The 24,238-nt window shown below is 37.7% G+C and overlaps 1 protein-coding gene across 3 annotated transcripts in view; it reads left to right on the top strand.

The window, feature by feature from the left end:
• Positions 1–24,238, top strand: part of CDC14B (cell division cycle 14B) — a 55,456-nt gene that overhangs the window by 8,279 nt on the left and 22,939 nt on the right. For all 3 annotated transcript variants that reach the window (XM_080819419.1, XM_080819420.1, XM_080819421.1), the window contains exons 5-6: positions 9,073–9,149; positions 21,823–21,889. In XM_080819419.1, coding sequence (XP_080675545.1) covers positions 9,073–9,149; positions 21,823–21,889 — 144 coding nt within the window. The remainder of the gene's footprint in view (positions 1–9,072; positions 9,150–21,822; positions 21,890–24,238) is intronic.

Raw genomic sequence — 24,238 nt, 5'->3', positions numbered from 1 at the left:
GTGTTTATTTCCAAGTATTGCACTTTGTGTGGCCTGATAAATGGTTTCAGCAACTATCTGAAATGGTAGGAGCTTTGTTAACACACTAGGTGAAAGTAAAAATCTTTTATACACTTACTCACTGTAGAAGAGTCGAAAAATATAGAAGATACCTGAGTTTTTCTTTTTACAAAAAGATAAGTACCTCACATAATTTTATAGAGTGGTAAGTTTACCCTGTTGTGATAAGTCAGTGGCAAATACCTAGGCAGATTTGGGGGGTAGTGGTATTTAACCTGTAATTTGAAGTAAGGGTGAAATTTTAAGTGGAAAAGCAAGTGCCTTTCAAAACATATTCTTGATAGTGAAGAGAGTATTTTGAAAATAAAAGCTTGAAACTTTGTTTTGTCATTTTGTTGTGAAAAATGTCATGTCAAAACCTGTATTTATACCCTTGAGAAATTTAGGAAACTTGCCTTAAAAAGAACCCTCTTTTGTATTTATAAAAGCAGGACATGTGCATATGTGTGTGTAAAATACCATCTGTTTTATGTTCACCAGGACAGTTTTATCACTGTTTCTTTTTTTTTCCAGTCAGTGGCCCATTCTTCCATTTTAGTAATACCTGGATTACATTTATATTTCCTCCATTGATCCAAAATGTCCAAAACAATACCTAATCCAGGACCATACATTGTGTGTGATTGTTGTGCCCTTAGTCTCTCTGACACATTTATGGTCCGTTTTTGCTAACACTGATGTATGGGAGAGACCAGACCCCTTATGGAGTGTTTCACCTTTTGAATTTCTCTAGTTTCTTCCGTGTGGTATTTTTTAACTTGTTTCTCCATTCTCTGTATGTCTTGTGAACTGGAACTTAAATCTATAGGCTCCTGTATTAGTAGTATATGTTGCATTGTGTTAGAAAACATATAATACCTAAATTACCATTAAGGATGCTAAAAATGACCACTGGATTCAGTGCTAACCATCAAATTCCTTCAATGTATGGTTTTCTCCTTTATGACTTAATGGATTCCATACGGTGTTAGTTTTGGAACTATTTGTATGTTCAGTTCCCCATCAACCATGCATCTAGTGTTATATACAATTAATAGGACTTGCCTCAATCAATAATTTTATTATGGCTTCAATATAATCATAATTTCCAATTATTTTATTCATCTTGCATTTATTAGTTGGCTTTCTTTTATGGGAATTGAGTTTCCCCTCTCCAGTTGAGACTGAAACCAATTTGGTTATCCTGAAACCAGCTTCGTGCTGAAAAGGCAGAATGAATGATCTTTTCCCTTTAAGGACTTAGTTTTCAAAGTCAAGTATCACATTAATAGCCACAAAACAAAATGTTATAACCCAGTTTAAAATCATCTAAATAATGTTTCAGTGGATTCTAAACTTATTTGCTAAACATTGCAAAAATGTGTAGCACTTTCCCCTTTAGTTTTTAACAACGTCTGATTAGCATTTGGGATGTTGAGAATTTACTAACCAAATGTCCATCATTGCTGGATAGGATGAAAGAAAATGAGTGTAATCATTACTGCATTTGCATTTACTTATCACTGGAAAGTATCTTTTTAAGTTACAGCACCCATTAACATCAAGAATTGAAACAGCTGTACATGATTTTATTTATATGAAGCCCTTGGAAAGATGTCTTGTATGTCTAGTCCACAGTGACAGAAGGCATAGCAGTGGTTGCCTCAGACTTAATGGGGAGGAGGGAGACATTTGGGACTAACTGGGAAGATGCAAAAGAGAACCTTTGGGGTGATAGACACCTGGATTGTGTCGTGGTTATATAGCTGTGGACAGTTGTTGAAACCCATTGACCTGTACATTTAAGATGTTTTCATTGATGGTAAATTATACTTCCATAAAGTTTTTTCTTAACCAACAACAAAAAAATAGCTAAACTCACAACTAGGCTTTTAAATCAAGATACTTAAAAAATGAACCATCAGCTTAAATTTATTAATATTTTAGTGAACAGAGGTTCTTTAAAGCACAATTACTCTATATAATCATTTAAGAAATAATTGTCACTTTATCTCTCTCTCACTATGTAATTTTTTTACATGTATACTTTGTAATGGAAGTGGTAGTGCATTATTATACTAGTCGGTACAAACTTTAATTTCTAGTTGCAAAACAGCTTTTTGGAAGAGGGCACTGAGCTGCCTGCACTTTCAATTTATGTAGAGCATCTGGCACAAATTAAGCACTCACTCAATGTCTTTTTCTTTATATTTTTCTGCTTCGTTCCGCTATTCTCATATCTTAAATCTACTTTTTATATTAAAAAACAAGAAAGATGCCATTTTATCTTGTTGGTTATCAACTTTGTTCAAATCTTATTGCCCCAGCAATTACATTTTTCTGCAGATACGTAGTTTTCAACTCTTCCATAGGTAAATGTACTTTTGAGGGCTAGCCTGGGAAATTAACCACCATTTCTAACATTTTTTTGTGGTTAAAGTGTTCTTAGTGTAAAATAATTGATGCAGGCAAACTCTTGGTATATAGCTTGCAAATTTGCTCTCCTTTAATGTTCAATAGATTACTTTGGGAGAGCTAATTTTGCTAACATGTAGATTCCTTGTTCAGAATATCATTCTGTAGTATTTTTAAATTCTAAGCAGTTTTTATAACCTTTAGAATGGCTTCCCTTGTAAACATTTACATTGAAAATTATACTAATTAAGTTCTAGGATTTTATTAATTCAGTCTGTGAGTAGAATCCTAAATTGTGTTGAATTTGAGATTGCTTCAAAAGTCATGCTAAAAGCTCAGGGACTTAATATGTTATTTAATGAAGACCTTTTGAACTTGTGGTCTACTTTTTCTTAAGGATTTAATTATTTTGGACCCAGAGTAGTCAATGCTGGCTTAAGGTGACTCCAGGGTGAAGGGATCAGATGAGAAGTTAAACCAAAGGGAGCAGAAAGGAGAGGATCTGAAAGCAGTAGGTAAAAATCTAGTTCAGCAAACAGCAGTCTAGATGGGGCACCAAAGATAGGAGGATAAAATCAGGTGGGACAGCCTAAGTCTTTGTAAACACTCATCACCCAACAGACACCTTCCTGGGTATCTGTGACAGCCTGGGCAAATAGCAACAGGCTGCTGTAAATAGCAACCAGGAGCTGGTTAGTGCGAGGTGTGCCCAGAAGGGGACGGCATGGGCCAGAGGAAGAGGCCATGTGGTGGAGGTAGCTGAAGGCATCACAGCTAATCACAGCCTCACTTCCTTTCTTGCTCCCGTCAGCCTGACCACTGGTATTACAGCCACCTGTGACACTTTCAGGGTGGTATTAATTTGGGGATAGAGTGAAGGGAAATGGCTCTCTATTATGAGCTTTGATTGTAGATCTTTTAAGCTCTCTGGAATTTTGGATCCTGTCCTAGTTTCAGTACGTGTTTTAGATAGTATGGTTTCTTGTCTATAAATAAGGCCTGAGCAGTAGGCCCTTTTCTATCCAGTAACAAGCAGTGTGATTTTGGATGACCAGTGACTATAACAGGTCGAAAAGTAGTGGCCTGCTAGCCTAAGTATTTATAAATAGTAGGTTGCTTTTGCCAATGTTTAAACATTAGGAGGTTTCATGCAAAAAAAAAAAAAAAATTGAGATTTTTTGCTTTGTTTAAAAAAAAATATCCGTAACACCCACATAATATAATCATGTACACTAATACCCAGGCCCAATTTCCTCACATTTATTAGCTGTCTGGCCTTGGTAGATACATGATTGCTATGCCAAGCTGCAGTTTACCTTTATCTAAATCAAGGATCATTCTACCAATATACTATATATATCTACATACATATATACATAAAAATAACTGAAAAGTTAAAACTATTGAAATATAAGGCTCTCTGATTTTTTAAAAAATGATTAGGATTTTTTTAAAAAGTGATTTTTTTAAAGTAAGGATTTTTTTTTGTATTAGTGCAGGAGCTGTGAAAGTGATTTTACTTTATTTATTTTATCATATAAAATTGTTAATTGTATATAGTCTTGTCTCTACTCACCTTTTTTATTCAGCAGTTGGATCTTTAAGCTTGTTTCTAGCTTTCATTGATTCATAAATATTCTGTGTTAATCTGGTGAGTGATTTTTTTAAGAAAGATCATTTAAGTCTTGTCATAGGAAAGACTATGTCATCTGGTTGAAGTGAAAATAGTTAATACTGGAAACATTGTGACATTTCTCCGTGAAAAATTTTTGAAAATGGTTTACTGGCTTATCCGGCTGCCACATTTGTTGTGGAATTTAAATATCCTTTGTTATTCTTCATTCTCAGGATGATTTCTGTAACGTTTTGGTTTTTAAAACCGTACAAAGACGGTTTTAAGGCTCTCTGAGTACATAGCTTGAGCTTCAAAATGTTGTATGTAAGAAAAGAAATAAAAAGTATGTGTCTAAATGATTGGGTTTTATTATTTGAGGCCTCAATTGTCAGGATTGAAACTGAATGATCAGGCTGTAATTCTTTCAGTCCACTGATTTCATTCACCACTGATAAGGCCCCTCCTAGGTTTTGAAATACAGATCAGTAGTCCAAGGTTAGCAGTTGTCACAGGGACTGGGGCAGGCAGATGATAATTTTTAAAAATGGGAGCGTGGAAGTCCTAGAAATGGCTATGGTATTATTCAGCAAAAAAGATCTTTGCACTAGGACTTCAAAAAGCTCTACTGACTTCTCAAGTATTTTTTCCTCAATATTTTATTCATCCTGTGAGATTGCCCTTTGCTTCTTCAGAGAGATTACCTACCTCAGAGAGAGACAGAGAGAGAGACTATAGGCTTTCCTTCCCGATGCTTTCTAAGCCTTGGGGTCTGTTTACATTTACATCTCTGCACTTGTCATCTATTTGCTTATTTATCTACTTTTAACAAACTGAAGTGATCATTTCCTTATTCACTGTTTATTGTGCTACCCTGTTACCTTTTTTTTGCCTGAAAAATTTGCCTGACAAATTACCCCAGTGGGCTGCAGTCATCTGAAGGCTTGCCTGGGGCTGGAGGCTACACTGCTAAAACATGGTCCATTCACATCCCTGGCCGGTTAATGCTGGCTATTGGCACCAGGCTTCTGTTCCTTGCCACGTGGGCTGCCCAACTGCCCTCATTGAATGAGGTACCTAGAGTGAGGAATCCACAGCAGAAGCCACAGTGTCATTTATGAGTTAGCCTCAGAAGTCATACTCTGCCATTTATGCATTGTTTACCCATGGGTGCCCTAGTCATTGTGGGAGGGGGCTGCCTGGGAGGGTAGAAATACCAGGAGATGAGCATCATGAAGGCTGTTTTAGAAGCTGGCTACCACAGCTGTTTTATATCTCTCTTGTTCCTCATTTGTTGCTTCCTATTTTTGGACAGCAGTGTGGAATTAGAATGACCATTCTATATTTGTTCATAGCTTCTCATGAAAATATACCAAAGGAATTTGAGAAGGACCTAGCTTCCAAACTGCCAGGAACACTGTGACAGATTATAAAATTGCATTGATTTAGAGTTTACTAATTTGGGGATTTGTGTTAATATAGGAGTCATTTATAGGGTTTTTCTTAAATTTAAAATAATTTCATATGGCAAGGCCTTTTGACTAGGGAAGATGGATGGGTGTACAGTGAAAAATGATAGATTAGTAGCAAATATTCCCTTGATAGTTACGTGTCTTAGTCCTTGTCAGTAGCAGTAATGAACTGCCAGAGACTGGGAGGCTTATAAACACACAGAAATTTATTTCCCACAGTTATGGAGGCTGGGAGTTCTGAGATCAGGGTACATCAGTATGGTCTGGTGAGGCCTCTTACATGGTAGAAGGGGCTAAGGATCTCTCTGGAGCCTCTTTTATAAGACACTGATCCCATTCATGATTGTTCCACCCTTATGGCTAACCATCTCCCAGAGGCCCTGTCTACTAATACCATCACCTTTTGGGGGTTAGGATTTCAACATAGGAATTTGCAAGGTGGGGCACACAAGCATTCTGACTGTAGCAGTATAAAATAGATTTATTCTGAGTCTATAAATTTCCTTCAGCTTATCTCATTATACCCATATCATCTATGTATGTACATTATGTACAGGCATTCCCCAGCTGGATTTAAAAATAACTTTTTTAAAGTTCATTACTAGGGATTTAGGTTTTATTCCCCCAAAGGAGAAAATGTTATAGTGCTTTTGTGTTCTTTAAATTGAACATGTGTTCCAAAGCATACATCCAACCTGCAAAATTATTTAATATATTAGACTATTTTTGTTTTGAAGGTTAGAAGGAAATAATACCTAATTGCAGTTTTAGTCATTGAAGAAACTAAAGAACTGCAATCTTGAGTAAGAAGAATTATCTTTAACCTGATGCTTAAGGAAAAATTTATATAATTTGAGAGAAGGTCTTACTAGAAATTTAGGGAGAATCTGAAAGAGGTCTCTGGACCTCTACTAGTCTGTCTACTAGTAAGTCCTAAAATAGAATGGAGAAAAGACAAGACATTACTGGTGTTACACAGTAAACCTTAGAAGAGAAAGCAAACATGTTGGAGAGTAGAGGAGAATGAGGAAATTTGGAAAGGGGGGAAGGGTTGAATTTTAAAATTTTTTCCTAAAAGAATTATCATGCTGTTCTTCCAAATAAAAAGTATTAAGATAGAAAGTCATGTGATAAGTTGATGCTTAAAAGAGGAAGTAATATATAGACAAAAATGATGACTGAGATTATAATAGATTATCTTATGGTTAATTCATGATAAATTGCAATCTTATATGAGTCACAAATAACTGTGCTTGAAAATTTATACTAGGTACAGGGTAACAAAGCATTTCCTTATTCTTGTAATCAATTATTTTTTCTTATACCTTTTTTCGTGGATTTGTATGCTGCCATAGATCAGCGTTAGAAGATTCTGTATAGTTAATTAAAATTTCATGGTTTTTTTTAGAGTAAATAGGATAAAACCATATTGAGAAACAGCCTAGACATTGGGAAAAAGTTCTCCAGTTATGATTCTTTAAACAGAAAATCTGGAAGCTGAATCAACTGTTAATGACCAGTTTTGGGACATGTCCTCAAAGTTTCAAAGATCCTTGTTGGATCTGTGATTTTATAATTTCTCTTAATCCAAAGATTTTTTAAAACTTAAGATTTAAGAATTTAGGTTCAGTGAATTAAACATTGAATCAGAGTCCATATATAGTATATGAACCAGGAATTTAAAATGAAACCTAAGACATGGGTCCTCATTCAAAGAGTTCACAGTTAGGTTGAGGAAACATATGTGTAACTAATGGAGATAAAAAGTTTATAATTTAGTATATATATAATTTAGTGTTGTTGCTTTTTTTAAGATTTATTTATTTATTTTGGAGAATATGCATGAGAGGAACAGAAGGAGAGAATCTCAAGCAAACTCCCCACTGAGTGTGGAGCTAAACACGGAGCTCAGTCCACGGAGCTCAGTCTTACAACCCTAAGATCAGGACCTGGTTTGAAATCAGGAGTCAGACGCTTAACCGACTGAGCCACCCAGCCGCCCCTTTAGTGATTTCTTTTTAGTCGTCAAAATTTAAAGTATATTATCCCAAAGTAAGCTTTAGCATTGAATCTAATTTATGTAATAATATATATGCCAAATCTAATGCTGTGGCCACCTCCCCATCCTCCCATGCATGAGTGAAAATGCCCTGCCCTGCAGGAAGATTCTGAGTTGGAAAAAGGCTTGTGCCTTCAGATTGAATGAGGGTCAGAAAGTCCCAGGCAAACTTCATTGGAGATTGAGGATGACTTACTTAGGGGGATGTCAGTGAAATTTTCAAACTCCAAGTTTCTTTCTTTTTAAAGATTTTATTTATTTATTTATTTGAGAGAAAGAGAGAGACCAGGAGCTGGGAAGAGAGGGCTCAGAAGCAGGTTCCCCGCTAATGAGGGAGCCCGACATGGGGCTCGATCCCAGGTCCCTGGGATCATGACCTAAGCCGAAGGCAGGTGCTTAACTGACTGAGCCACCCAGATGCCCCTTGAATTCCAAGTTTCTTGTAGGTTACTTGTAAGCAAGAGGAGGAGAGAAAGAGGCTGGTAAAATACTTCTGCATCTCTAGCAATGAAAAGACAGTGGAGCAACATGAATGAATTACTGAGAGAAAGGAACTACCCACCAAAAAAATCATATACATTGTCTGTAAATGTCAGGGCAGAGAACAAGAAACTATTGGAAATGCAAGGAATACCAATGGAGGATCCAAAATGCTAAAGAATCTACTTGGAATAGCTCTACCACATAAAGATGGAAGTGTAAAGTAGTTCTGAAGATAAAAAAAGCCAATAAAAATAGGAAGCAAATGCAGTTTTATAGGAAACCTGTACAGTGTTGTAAGTAGTTAAATCTAAATGAAAAGAGTTAATCAAAATCTTGCTCTGCCTTTATGTCCTTCTCCACCTTTTCCCCAGTCTCAGTCCATTTCCCATCTGCATCCCCTACACACTTCTTTATGGTCATTTCAGTGGATTTTCAAGAAGGAGATGAGGTTAAAAGCATGTGTTCCATCTAATGTCCTGATATAGAAAATGTCCTGTTTTAAAAATGCTATACTTGTGGGGTGCCTGGGTGGCTCGGTGGGTTAAAGCCTCTGCCTTCGGCTCAGGTCATATCCCAGGGTCCTGGGATCGAGCCCCACATCAGGCTCACTGCTCAGTGGGGAGCCTACTTCCTCCTCTCTCTCTGCCTGCCTCTCTGCCTGCTTGTGATCTCTGCCTGTCAAATAAATAAATAAAATCTTTAAAAAAAAATGCTATACTTGTTACCACAAAGTTGTTGTGAAGTTGTTTGTTCAGTGCTCTTACTGCAAGCAACAGAAACTAGCTATGGCAGATTTAAGGAAAAAAGGAATTCACTAGTGGGGTACTGGGTACTGGTGGAGTACTGAGTACTCTACCTGGTACTCAGGACCCTTGGGAAGACTGGAAAACCAGGCTCAGTTAATTGGAGAGAAATCGTGAAAAATTTTGTAGTGACAACACTGTATCTTCATTTAGAAATAAACTGCCTTTTTCTTCTCTTTTCAAATGTAGGTTATATATTTGGGGAGAGCTCCAGAAGAAGCATATAGAATATTAATGTGTGGAGATACATCCTATATCCCTTTCAGGTAAATATAAGAATGACATGACAGATTCATTCAATCAGGACCTTGCCAGAAATATCTTGAAATATCTTGGTGTAGTTCTTTTTGGCCAGGGGGGTGGAACGGGGAGAGGTGGGGGGAAGACCTGGTAAATAGTCATTTTAGAGTGGGTACAAATAACACCATAGATATAGGTTGCTCAACAGTGACACTATTGACATTTTGTTGTGGGGGCTGTCCTGTGTATTGTAGGATGTTTAACAGCATCTCCAGCTTCTGTCTACTAGTTGCCAGTAACACCTCCACCTCCACGAAATTAATTGTGGAAACCAGAATGTCTCTAGACATTGCCAGGTGTCCCTTGTGGCGGTGAATCACTTCTGCGTGAGAACCTCTGCCACTTATGGAAACTATACTTTGTAATCAGATGACATTCCTGGGATTACAGTACTCAGAACTACCACTGAGGAGTTTGGGCCCTGAAGAGTTAAGAAATAAGTTTTCCTGATAAGCAGGAGTTAATTTCAATGGCATAAAGGAACATCTTTGTCCTAGCAATACGCCAGCAGAGATAGTGGGTGAGGTTGCTCGTGTAGCAAGCACCACTACTAGAAAAACCAAATGGCTCTGTCATCAAGGTGGTATAGAAGTAGTGTCTGTGTATAAGCAGGTGGTAGCCTCATCCTCATCTCAAACTTACCAGGTGATTGTGTTGCAGATATTTTGAAAAAGCTTGTGTTTTTCTTTAAGTTCTCAAAGTTTCTCTACCTGTTTCTCAAAATCCTTGACTTAGCTACATAATTGAAATATTTTATGGCACTTAACATGAGATAAACATGTGAAACAATTTTGCGGATTGAGTACTGTGATAATTTTAAATTCTGCGTTATTACTCATAAGTTAGTAGTTTTAGTATTGTTGCATATACCTTGAATGCCTGATGTTGAAGGGATGGCCTTGCTTTGAAAAACACAAGATTGTGAATTTGACTTCATTTTAGACAAGCTTTGGGATGGGTCTCCCATGGACCTTTAGGCAGAATCTTCCTCAGTAAGTGTAGGACTGTCCATGGACTTCATGAAAAAGATGTTTGTTTCAGCTTTATATTGCACTGAAGACTGTATATTAAGTGATTTAGCAAATTAAAAGAATTACTTTGAACCCAGTACTACCATCTTTCTTTCTAGTGCAAGGATTATGTTAGGTCTTCTGTTAATTTGAGGAGGGTAGGGAGAGATGAAGATTATTTTCTAAACTGGAGAGTGCTCTACTTTTTTTCTCAACCTGTGCTATTATAGCAACCATATACTTCCTTTAGAAGAAATGCTTGTATCTGTGGTCTGTGAGTCATAGGAACATTGGTATACAGTGTTAATTTTGTTGTAGAGTTCTTCCTATTGGTATTCCTTTATAATAGTGCCATTCTTAAAGTTTATAACATAAGGTCCTGAAATAGAACAAGCACATACATTTCACATAATCCAAGTAAGGATCCATGGAACACTGTTGATGTAAAAGAGAATTTGCATTAATTTAAATGCAAAGGCCAAAACAGAATACATATTGCCTTTTTGCCATACCTGTGTTTAAAATTACTGAAGTTTGGCACTGAGAATTGAAGTTAGTTACTTCTGGTCCTGGGAGTACAGTTAGTAATTCTCTAAAAAACGGGACTTAGCTAAAAACAGCCCAAGTTTGTAAAATTTGAATCTTTGTAGGCCTAGATGCCAGATATCTGATGTATCTAAAGTATTGGTTCTCCAGGTTTGGCCTGTGAATTAGTGTCAGTGTGTGAACGCTTTGTTACCAGCTGTGACAAGTATAGGAATTGCAAGTAAGATTTTAGAGACTTTTATAATAATAGAGTACTTTAATGTCTGTGGAATCAAATATTAGAAGAATTTGAGCTTGCATTTGATTGTTTTTTCCTTCTATGTTTTCTAGTAATTCATTTTCATTTGTAAATAAAAATAAAAAAATTTATGTATTTTCATTAAATAGAAAGTATTTTTTATTTACAGAAGTTACTGTGTTCTTTTGTGGTATGTAATGCAATACTATCATATTTTATACTTACTGCATTTTACAAAAGTATCAGCATATGCGGATTTAAAAATCTGGTGCTTCACCACATTTTACTGTTCTGTTGAACTTACTAATTAGAAAGTAGGTCTATCAGAATTAATAAAGCTTTGATAATTTTTTAAGCATGATAATATTCTGAAAAATTGCATTATAGTCTTTTATCCTTGCCACCCTTTAAGTGCACAGTATAAATATAGCTGTTAACAAGAATAGCATTCATTTGTAGTTAAACTTTTTATGCTCCATAGCAATATTTAATTAGATTTAATTCAACTTACATATAATTCTTTAACCACTGAGTTTACATGTTTGTATGTACCTATATATGACTTCTTAATGGATTATATCGATATTTCTCTGCCATCTAAATGAAAATATAGTATAAAATGTAGTACAGTATTTTCTCAATACCTTATGGTTATTATTGTTAGGAAGAACATACACTGCTATTCTTTGGTATTATCTGTAATACTCCTTTGCTTCTTAGTTGATTTTTGAGGGTTGGGGGGGAAGGGGACCTTTGCTTTCTGTTTTCTTGGGAGATAGTATCGTGTAGTTTTTATAGCTTGATTATTGATGTTAGACCAAGGGGAGTTTGACACTTGGTTCTGCCACTAACATCTCTATGGTTCTTTACAAATGTGAGCCTCGGTCTCCTAGTCCATAAGTGAGAATAACAGTAAGATCTCCCTAATGGGTTATGAGGATTAAGTAACATCCTGCATATAAAACACCTAGTATAGTGCCTGTCTTTAGCTAACATTTATTGAACATTCATATTTTTGGTTTTTTTCTTAATGTGTATCTTTTTCTTTTCTTTTCTTTTTTTTTTTAAAAGATTTTATTTATTTGGCAGAGAGCACGCAAGCAAGGGGAACAGTAGGCAGGAGAGGGAGAAGCAGATTCCCCCACAGAGCAGGGATCCTGATGTGGGGCTCAATCCCAGGAACCAGGGATCATGAGCTTAACAAACTGAGCCACCCAGGTGCCCCTCAATTAATGTATATCTTAATATAGTTAAAAGAAATCTACTAATCTCATATGTGTATATAACTACCATCCAGTTCCAGGTATAGAACACTGCCAGCATTCCTAAGGATTCCCTTCAGCCCCTTTCTAGTCAGTAACCATCCCCCAAGTAACCACTACTGTGACTTCTATCACATCAGTTTTTCTTGCCTTTGAACTTCATATGAATGGAGTCATACAGTAGGAATTACGGAGGGTTGGGACCTAGCTTTTTAAATACATAATGCCTGTGAGATTTATGCATGTTATGGCAAGTATCAGTAGTTCATCCTTTTTTTTACTGCTTTTGTAGCATTCCATTCTATGAACATATCACAGTTTATTTGCCCTTGGTCCTTTTGATGGATTCTTGTATTATTTGCAGTTTTGGGCCATTATGCATACAAGCTGCTGCAAAAACTGTTATTCTTAAAGCTAGTATTTGACCTTGTTTTGCAGTTTCTCAGCAATACTCTTTTCATTGATTTTTTTTTTTTTTTAATTTATTTGACAGAGATCACAAGTAGGCAGAGAGGCAGGCAGAGAGAGAGGAGGGAAAGCAGGCTCCTCGCTGAGCAAAGAGCCTGATGCAGGGCTCCATCCCAGGATCCTGGGATCATGACCTGAGCCGAAGGCAGAGGCTTTAACCCACTGAGCCACCCAGGCGCCCCATCTTTTCATTGATTCTCATTTGCCTTATATATTTATTTATTTAGAAGATTCTATTTTTAAGTAATCGCCATACCCAACTTGGGGCTTGAATGCACAACCCCAAGACCAAGAGTCCCATCCTCCACTGAGTAAGCTGGCCAGGCACCTGCTCCTTTACTTTTCCAAGTTTGTTTTGTTTTGTCTTTGTCTTTTTCTTTTTCTCTTTCTTTTCTTTATTTTTCAGAGAGAGAGCAGAAGCAGGGGGAACCTACAGGCAGAGGGAGAAGTAGGTCTCCCTGCTGAGCAGGGAGCCCGATGTGGGACTCAATCCCAGGACCCTGAGATCATGACCCAAGTTGAAGGCAGACGCTTAACTGACTTAGCCACACAGCTGCCCACTTTTCTGTTTGTTAAATGATCTTAGTAACAAGTCCGCCCCTGGCAGCCTCAGATCCAGATTCATAACTGCTGTTCGGCTGATTTTTTTGTTTTTGTTTTTGTTTTTCTTAATTTTTTTACAATTAATTTATTTAATAAACATATAATGTATTTTTATCCCCAGGGGTACAGGTCTGTGAATCACCAGGTTTACACATTTCACAGCACTCATCATAGCACATACCCTCCCCAATGTCCATATCCCCACCACCCTCTCCGGTCCTTCCTCCCCCCAGCAACTCTCAGTCTGTTTTTTGAGATTGAGTCTTTTATGGTTTGTCTCCCTCCCAATCCCATCTTTTCATTTTTTCTTTTCCTACCTCCCCCCAACCCCCCCACATTGCATCTCCATTTCCTCATATCAAAGAGATCATATGATAATTGTCTTTCTCTGATTGACTTATTTCGCTAAGTAGAATGCCCTCTAGTTCCATCCACATTGTCGCAAATGGCAAGATTTCATTTCTTTTGACGGCTGCATAGTATTCCATTGTGTATATATACCACGTCTTCTGTACCCATTCATCTGTTGATGGACATCTAGGTTCTTTCCACAGTTTGGCTATTGTGGACATGGCTGCAATAAACATTCGGGTACACGTGCCCCTTCGGATCACTACGTTGTATCTTTAGGATATATACCCAGTAGTGCAATTGCTGGGTCATAGGGTAGCTCTATTTTCAGTTTTTTGAGGAACCTCCACACTGTTTTCCAGAGTGGTTGCACCAGCTTGCATTCCCACCAACAGTGTAGGAGGGTTCCCCTCTCTCCGCATCCTCGCCAGCATCTGTCATTTCTTGACTTGTTAATTTTAGCCATTCTGACTGGTGTGAGGTGGTATCTCATTGTGGTTTTGATTTGTATTTCCCTGATGCCGAGTGATGTGGAACATTTTTTCATGTTTTTTCTGTTGGCCATCTGGATGTCTTCTTTGTAGAAATGTCTGTTCATGTCCTCTGTCCATTTCTTGATTGGATTATTTGTTCTTTGGGTGTTGAGTTTGCTAAGCTCTTTATAGATTTTGGATACTAGCCCTTTATCTGATATGTCGTTTGCAGATATCTTCTCCCATTCTGTCAGTTGTCTTTTGGTTTTGATAACTGTTTCCTTTGCTGTGCAAAAGCTTTTGATCTTGATGAAATCCCAATAGTTCATTTTTGCCCTTGCTTCCCTTGCCTTTGGTGATGTTCCTAGGAAGAAGTTGCTGCGGTTGAGGTCAAAGAGGTTGCTGCCTGCGTTCTCCTCAAGGTTTTTGATGGATTCCTTTCTCACATTGAGGTCCTTCATCCATTTTGAGTCTATTTTCGTGTGTGGTGTAAGGAAGTAGTCCTTATTTCATTTTTCTGCATGTGGCTGTCCAATTTTCCCAGCACCATTTGTTGAAGAGGCTGTCTTTTTTCCATTGGACATTCCTTCCTGCTTTGTCGAAGATTAGTTGACCATAGAGTTGAGGGTCTATTTCTGGGTTCTCGATTCTGTTCCATTGATCTATATGTCTGTTTTTATGCCAGTACCATACTGTCTTGATGATGACAGCTTTGTAATAGAGCTTGAAGTCTGGAATTGTGATGCCACCGACTTTGGCTTTCTTTTTCAATATTCCTTTGGCTATTCAAGGTCTTTTCTGGTTCCATATAAATTTTAGGATTATTTGTTCTATTTCTTTGAAAAAAATGGGTGGGATTTTGATAGGGATTGCATTAAATGTGTAGATTGCTTTAGGTAGAATAGACATTTTCACAATATTTGTTCTTCCAATCCATGAGCATGGAATATTTTTCCATTTCTTTGTGTCTTCCTCAATTTCTTTCATGAGTACTTTATAGTTTTCTGAGTATAGATTCTTTGCCTCTTTGGTTAGATTTATTCCTAGGTATCTTATGGTTTGGGGTGCAATTGTAAATGGGACTGACTCCTCAATTTCTCTTTCTGTCTTGTTGTTAGTGTAAAGAAATGCAACTGATTTCTGTGCATTGACTTTATATCCTGACACTTTACTGAATTCCTCTATAAGTTCTAGCAGTTTTGGAGTGGAGCCTTTTGGGTTTTCCACATATAGTATCATATCATCTGCAAAGAGTGATAGTTTGACTTCTTCTTTGCCGATTTGGATGCCTTTAATTTCTTTTTGTTGTCTGATTGCTGAGGCTAGGACTTCTAGTACTATATTGAACAGCAGTGGTGATAACGGACATCCCTGCCATGTTCCTGACCTTAGCGGAAAAGCTTTCAGTTTTTCTCCATTGAGAATGATATTTGTGGTGGGTTTTTCATAGATGGCTTTGATAATATTGAGGTATGTGCCTTCTATCCCTACACTTTGAAGAGTTTTAATCAGGAAGGGATGCTGCACTTTGTCAAATGCTTTTTCAGCATCTATTGAGAGTATCATATGGTTCTTCCTCTTTCTTTTATTAATGTATTGTATCACATTGATGGATTTGCGGATGTTGAACCAACCTTGCAGCCCTGGAATAAATCCCACTTGGTCATGGTGAATAATCCTTTTAATGTACTGTTGGATCCTATTGGCCAGTATTTTGGTGAGAATTTTCGCATCTGTGTTCATCAAGGATATTGGTCTGTAATTCTCTTTTTTGATGGGATCCTTGTCTGGTTTTGGGATCAAGGTGATGCTGGCCTCATAGAATGAGTTTGGAAGTTTTCCTTCCATTTCTATTTTTGGGAACAGTTTCAGGAGAATAGGAATTAATTCTTCTTTAAATGTTTGGTAGAATTCCCCTGGAAGCCGTCTGGTCCTGGACTTTTGTTTGTTTGGAGATTTTTGATGACTGTTTCAATCTCCTTACTGGTTATGGGTCTGTTCAGGTTATCTATTTCTTCCTGGTTCAGTTGTGGTAGTTTATACATCTCTAGAAATATATCCATTTCTTCCAGATTGTCAAATTTGTTGCCATAGAGTTGCTCGTAGTATGTTCTTATAATTGTTTGTATTTCTTTGGTGTTGGTTGTGATCTCTCCTCTTTCATTCATGATTTTATTGATTTGCGTCCTTTCTCTTTTCTTTTTGTTAAGTCTGGCCAGGGGTTTGTCAATCTTATTAATTCTTTCAAAGAACCAGCTCCTAGTTTCGTTGATTCATTCTATTGTTTTTTTAGTTTCTATTTCATTGATTTCTGCTCTGATCTTTATGATTTCTCTTCTCCTGCTGGGTTTAGGCTTCCTTTGTTGTTCTTTCTCCAGCTCCTTTAGGTGTAGGGTTAGGTTGTGTATTTGAGACCTTTCTTGTTTCTTGAGAAAGGCTTGTACTGCTATATATTTTCCTCTCAGGACTGCCTTTGCTGTGTCCCACAGATTTTGAACCGTTGTTTTTTCATTATCATTTGTTTCCATGAATTTTTTCAATTCTTCTTTAATTTCCTGGTTGACCCATTGATTCTTTAGAAGGATGCTGTTTAGTCTCTATGTATTTTCATTCTTTCCAAATTTCCTCTTGTGATTGAGTTCTAGCTTCAGAGCATTGTGGTCTGAAAATATGCAGGGAATGATCCCAATCTTTTGATACTGGTTGAGACCTGATTTATGACCCAGGATGTGGTCTATTCTGGAGAATGTTCCATGTGCACTAGAGAAGAATGTATATTCTGTTGCTTTGGGATGGAATGTTCTGAATATATCTGTGATGTCCGTCTGGTCCAGTGTGTCATTTAAGGCCTTTATTTCCTTGTTGATCTTTTGCTTAGATGATCTGTCCATTTCAGTGAGGGGAGTGTTAAAGTCCCCTGCTATTATTGTATGACTGTCGATGCATTTCTTTGATTTTGCTATTAATTGGTTTATGTAGTTGGCTGCTCCCACATTAGGGGCATAGATATTTAAGATTGTTAGGTCTTCTTGTTGGACAGACCCTTTGAGTATGATATAGTGTCCTTCCTCATCTCTTATTATAGTCTTTGGCTTAAAATCTAATTGATCTGATATAAGGATTGCCACCCCAGCTTTCTTCTGATGTCCATTAGCATGGTACATTGTTTTCCACCCCCTCACTTGAAATCTGGAGGTGTCTTCGGGTCTAAAATGAGTTTCTTGTAGAGAACATATTGATGGGTTTTGTTTTTTATCCATTCTGATACCCTGTGTCTTTTGATTGGGGCATTGAGCCCATTAACATTCAGGGTAACTATTGAGAGATATGAATTTAGTGCCATTGTATTGCCTGTAAGGTGACTGTTACTGTATATTGTCTCTGTTTCTTTCTGATCTACTACTTTTAGGCTCTCTCTTTGCTTAGAGGACCGCTTTCAATATTTCCTGTAGAGCTGGTTTGGTGTTTGCAAATTCTTTCAGCTTTTGATTGTCCTGGAAGCTCTTTATCTCTCCTTCTCTTTTCAATGATAGCCTAGCTGGATATATATTCTTGGCTGCATGTTTTTCTCGTTTAGTGCTCTGAATATATCATGCCAGTTCTTTCTGGCCTCCTAGGTCTCTGTGGATAGGTCCGCTGCCAATCTAATGTTTTTACCCTTGTATGTTACAGACTTCTTTTCCCGGGCTATTTTCAGGATTTTCTCTTTGTCGCTAAGACTCGTAAATTTTACTATCAGGTGTCGAGGTGTGGACCTATTTTTATTGATTTTGAGGGGTGTTCTTAGCATCTCCGGGATTTTGATGCTTGTTCCCTTTACCATATTAGGGAAATTCTCTCCAATAATTCTCTCCAATATACCTTCTGCTCCTCTCTCTCTTTCTTCTTCTTCTGGAATCCCAATTATACTAATGTTGTATTGTCTTATGGTGTCGCTTATCTCTTGAATTCTCTCCTTGTGGTCCAATATTTGTTTGTCTCTCTTTTGCTCAGCTTCTTTATTCTCTGTCATTTGGTCTTCTGTGTCACTAATTTTTTCTTCTGACTCATTTATCCTAGCAGTAAGAGCTTCCATTTTTTATTGCACCTCATTAATAGCTTTTTTTATTTCAACTTGGTTAGATTTTAGTTCTTTTATTTCTCCAGAAAGGGGTTTTATCTCTCTGGAGAGGGTTTCTCTGATATCTTCTATGCCTTTTTCGAGCCCGGCTAGAACCTTGAGAATCGTCATTCTGAACTCTAGATCTGTCATATTACCAATGTCCGTATTGATTAGGTCCCCAGCCTTCGGTACTGCCTCTTGTTCTTTTTTTTGTGGTGAGTTTTTCTGCCTTATCATTTTGTCCAGATAAGATTTGCTTTCTCCTCCCCTAGAATTCCTCTGTTCTTGGTGAGTGAAGTTGGTCTTGGCTGGGTTTCTTGTTGATCTTCTGGGGGAGGGGCCTGTTGTAGTGATTCTCAACTGTCTTTGCCGCAGGCGGAATTGCACCGCCCTTGCCAGGGGCCGGGCTAAGTAATCTGCTCGGGTTTGCTTTCGGGAGCTTTTGTTCCCTGAACGCTTTCCATAGAGTTCTGGAGGATGGGAATGAAGATAGCAGCCTCCCAATCTCCGGTCCGGAGGTGCCGAGAGCTTGGGGTCCCGCTCCTCAGTGCGCCCTCAGAGAAAAGCGCCCAACTGCCCCGCCTCCCTGGCCTGCAGTCGTGCCTGGAGGAAAGCAGTCAATTGCTGGCACTTGGAGAAAAGCGCCCGGTCGCTTCTGTCTCCGTGGCCTCTGGCCGCGCTCCAAGCCCACCCAGCCTGCAACCAGCACAAGGTAACCCTGGGCTGAGAGCTCACTCCTCGGCTTTGTCGCTGTAGTCGGCTTCCCCGCTCTAATACCTGCGAGCTCCGCAGCACTCAGACACCCCCGGTCCTTCTGTGACCCCGCGGGACCTGGGGTTACGCTGACCCTGCCTGGGTTCCCCTCGGTTTAGCCTCTGGAGCAATGTCCCTCCGTGGAGCAGACTTTTAAAAGTCCCAATTTTGTGCTCTGTTGCTCCGCCGCTTGCTGGGAGTCGGCCCCTCCCCCCGCGGTCTGTCTTCCCGTCGCTTTGGATTCACTTCTCCGCAGGTCCTACCTTTCAGAAAGTGGTCGATTTTCTGTTTCTAGAATTGTTGCTCTTCTTCTCTTTGATTTCCCATTGGATTTGTAGGTGTTCGCAATGGTTAGATAAGCTATCTAGCTGATCTCCTGCTACCCGATGTCATCTCAGCCTGCGACTTCTCCGCCATCTTGAGTCCTCCCCCTGCTGTTTGGCTGTTTTGAGGAAACCTGATTGCTTGGGTAGAAGGAAGGATGTGTGGGTGTGTTTAAAGTTGGAGGTATTAGGAAATAAACATGAATGAGTAAAGAAAGATTTTTGTTGTCTATTCAGGTAGTATGGTGTATGAGGTAGAACTTTAGCTGTGCTCCGATTAAAGCTTGTGGAATCATTGACTAGAGCAGGTCTTGGCCCATTGTGGTTCTCAAAAAATAAGCATTGAATAAATATTTCAGGTTATCACAGACTGAATCAACATGGCTTTAACTTGACTGGGGAATAATTATCAGTAGTTTAAGAAGATAATAAAAGTAACTGAGAAAATGTGGTTAAAAAATGAGGATGTAATTTGAGAGTTCACCGTATTTCCACTGTAATTTTTAAAAAAATGTTTATTTACTTATTTGAGAGCGCATGTGCAAGCAGGGGGAGGGGCAGAGGGAGAGGCAGAGAATCTCAAGCTGATTCCACACTGAGAGCAAGTAACCTTACACGGGGCTCAGTCTCAGGACCCTGAGATCATGATCTAAGAGTCAGCGGCTTAACTGAGTGAGCCACAGGAGCGCCTCCACTGACAATTTTGGGTTTGCTTTAGGCTAAATTACTTCATTTCCCTACCATAGGTTCTCTTTCTAAAAATGTTCTTTATTCCTTAAAAAAATTCTTTCTACAAAACATATGTTTTGTGTTGATTCTATAGGTCAGTAGTTCTTAAAGTTGAGCATACATCACAAACATTTGGAGGACCTATTAAAACAAAAATTACCTGGCCCATCCATATAACTTCTGACTCAGTAGGCTTGGGGTGGAGCCTGGGAATTTGTATTTCTAACAAAATCGGGTGATGCTTATGCCACTTGGCCAGGGACAACACTGAGAACTACTGTAGGTCATTTTGTTTTTCTCCTTTCTGAATATTGCCAATAAACAATTGGTAAAATCATTTTCTAAGCTGCATAGAGAGCTTTTCTAGTTTTTAGAAGAGCAGCTTTTTAAATTCAGAAGCTTATAGGAAAAAGTGGCATGTTTTAAGACTTTGTGTGCCATCCTGTGTAAGCTAACATATAACTTACCTCCTTAATTCTAACCAATTCAGACAGTAAAACTATTTTAAGTAAAAAGGATGTCCTTTTTCTCCTTATTCATGTTGCTATGAAAGTGTGTATTCTAAAGGTTTGTGTAAGTTGAAAATTTTAAATGTGGTGTTTAATTTTTCAGGTAAGTAATATTATATTATTATAATAAAACCAAGGCAGGCAATTAATAATGATGGCTTCAGTAGCAACCTGGTTCCACCAGGGGAACAATTAAGGACCGTTCAGAGAGTCACAATTTGGCATTTCTAGAATGATCACAATTCAATTAATTTTGCCTAATTCCAAACATTTTCACTTTATAATGGCTCAGGGTAGCTGGAAAGGAGAAGCAGGTGGGAGTGGAGGATGGCCTTATTTTTCTGGACAAATTCTTAACTGACATTAAGAGATTTGTGGTGAGATTACAGATAGCTGTTGATGCGGTATTGGGCGGAGTTGTCTTTAAACTAATTTAAACACTTGCGCAGGAGTACCAAAGGTGGTTGACCCCATAGTTCCTGTGGTTTTCTTGGTGCCCTGATCTTCTAAGAATCAGAAAGAAGTTATTCATTTAACTTGTTAAAAACTGAAAACATAATGAGAAGAGCAGACTGCTTTTTTGTGTAATTTTTGAATTTGCATTTTTTTTTCATTTTTATTTTTTTATAAACATGTAATGTATTATTAGGAGCAGACTGCTTTTTAACTCACATCTAGTATTTCATTACCTTGATTTCCCAATCTGTTTTCTCTACACGGATGAACGTATACCTACAATACCTACTTACACTTGGCATGCATGTATGTGTAAATACAGAATCAAAAAGAAGTCTTTACTGGTAACAGTTTAATATGGTATTTTCCATTTTGAAGAAAAATTGCAATGTTTTGCCCTTTTGTGGAGAGGGGAGCATACTACTGATTAGAATTCAAGAAGAAACTTTGGAAGCCTAGCTATCAAGGCCAGAAATTATCTTGGGAGATCATTTGAAATTTAGAAAGTTGTCATTATTAATCCACATCTATAAAACTGTTTCTAGTGGAATATATGGAAACTGCAGTGAAATTTGTAACAGTGACTTATCCTTGACTTAACTGACCAAAAAGCAAGATAGATAGATAGATTATATATATGTGTATGTGTGTGTGTTGTGTGTATATATATATATATATATATTTTTTTTTTTTTTTTTGAGCCTAGTCTGAGTTTGTGGTTTGATTTTGAATTCTAGTCAGCTCTGTCTTGATGCAAGTGTAATACAGAAAATTAAATTAACTGAGCTACGTATTTCAATACTTTTGGGATTTCAGAGATGCTGCCTATGGAAGTTGCAATTTCTACATTACACTTCTCGACTGTTTTCATGCAGTAAAGAAGGTAAGTGATTCATACGATGCGCCCAGTGTTGAGTTGAAAACTACAGCCCCTAGGAAGGCTAGGCCTTCTTCCACAAAGATCTTCCAAGATGTGTATGATGTCAGAGATACCCCATTTCCCCACTAATGTTAGAATGATGCCAAACCAGAAAAGTTTTTCTGAATCTGAGTGTTTCTCTGAATGACTTGGGAGAAAAGCCAGTTGAACAACAGAGCACAGTAAGAGATAGTTACATAATTAGGTGCTAAATCCAGACTTGCTTTGAGTGTGTTGTGATTTCAGAGAAAAATAAGAAGTAAATAGATTAGTGGTTTCCAAGTTCTCTCTGATTTGTGTATTTTATGTGTCTGATATCCACCAATCCTAATTACAACGGACATTTCTAGAACATAGTAACTGATACAAACACTTCATTTTTGTATCTTCAAGCATTCAGTTTTTAGTACAACAGAAGAATTTGTATAGCCCATTAGTTTGTTACTAGGTTTTATGTAAGACTAAGTAGGTCACCACTGCTTTTTCAAAGCTATTTAAAAATAACTCCTGTGTTTTATAACCAGGGCTGCCTGCTGTTTTTGACTCTGAGGGACACCTTTCATATCACATTCTAAATGAATGGGGTCCCCTGGAGTTATGTGACGCAGCAGACTGTGGTTATAACACTCACTCCCTCAGGTATATGTCTTGAATGTCAGGGCAGCACAGGAAACAAGAATTGCAAATCGGTTGCTCATGGATCAAATAGGCCTTCAACAACATCTCAAGTTTTATGTGACTTGTATTTTCAGAGGCAAAAGAAACCTGAGTTTACTTTCTTATATAATGAAACATTGTGGCTTTCTGAGAATTTTGATAACTAAGTAGTAAACAAATTCATGGATTAATTAGTATGCCTTTTTTTCCTATCTTAGGCAACAAGATATGGAACTTAATTTTTTTTGGGGGGTTTGAGTCCAGTGATAAATGGAGCTGGTTAGGTTCATTACCATAGGCTTTTAGGCAGTTCCATCAGGCCTCAGATTAGGCAAGTAATGCTCAGAGGGAGTGCTCAAGAGATGGAGGGACAGCAAATGGAAACAAACCCCTTCCAGTTGCAGTTATAGTTCCTGCCAGATGGGCCCCTGGGAGCTGCTAATGTAGGCAGGCATAACTGTCCTGATCCTAGGGCTCCCTTCTCTCCTTTAAAAGGAGAGGTGAAAAACTTACAGAGCCTTGGAAATGCTCTACTATAACATTCTATAGCAGTTTCCATTATTTCTCAGCTTAGTTTTTTTTTTAATCAGATACTACATCCAAAGTCTAATTAATTAGCAGGAATTATAGGCCAACTTTGTTTTTCTCAGTCTATATTTAATTTTATTTGATGGCTTCTGATTTTCAATTTAAACATTTTTTTGTTGGTGGCTGATTTGGAATATTACTGCATATATAAAACATTTATAAATATAATTATGACTTAATTTTAATGCAGCTTCTAATAGGCTCTCCTTATGAATAGAAATTGCCTACAAATTACATTTTCATGTATCATTCTGTTAGGAACATCTGTAGTTCAAATAGCATGACATATATTGAGTATTTTGAATTCAAAGAAATATAATTCATCATGGTCTTAGAATTTAAATAACTGTTTTTAAAAACAGGGGCTTTTTGTTTGGTATTGTAGCCTTATTTTTCATTCGTATTTCAGTAGTTTAAATTTTGAAAGTTGACTTTATAGAGTCACCCCTTATGAACCAAGAATACTTTGCTGATTGACAATTCTTGCTTATACAAAGAGATGAAAAGTACAGTGAAGAGAATGTAGTCAACAGTAGTATATAATAACGTTGTATGGTGACCGATGGTGACTACATTTACTGTGGTGAGCACTGGGTAATACCCAGAGTTGTCAAATCATTATGTTGGACACCTGAAACTAATAAAACATTGTATGTCAACTGTACTTCAATTAAAAATTCTTGATTATATACTGCTTGGCTAGGAGATCATCAACCAGGGACAACACTTCTCAGGGGCCACCAGCTGGTCTTTGTGTCAGAAACTAGATACTCTGCTTATTTTGCTTACATGATCTGCCCACTGCAATTCAGAGTGAGGCCACAGGACAGAAATTTTATGGTTTTTCTTCTTATTGAAAGAACTTTTTTCAAAATTTTGAATTTTGAGTAGTATCAAGAACATTAAATGTTTTAATTCAAGTTCAAGAGAATTTGAAAGTGAAAATGTTTATGAAGTGGCGGGATTTACTTAGAATAAGCTGACCTACAGTTTCCTCCTTTTTTATGTATTTAGGGATCATTGCTTGGGCGGTTAGATTTGAAGGCTGAGTGGTGTTGAGCTAATAAG

This window comes from Martes martes (genome assembly GCF_963455335.1).
Source record: "Martes martes genome assembly, chromosome: 12".
Classification (NCBI taxonomy): domain Eukaryota; kingdom Metazoa; phylum Chordata; class Mammalia; order Carnivora; family Mustelidae; genus Martes; species Martes martes.
Note: the sequence above shows the minus strand (reverse complement) of the source record. Positions and strands in the feature narration are given on the sequence as shown.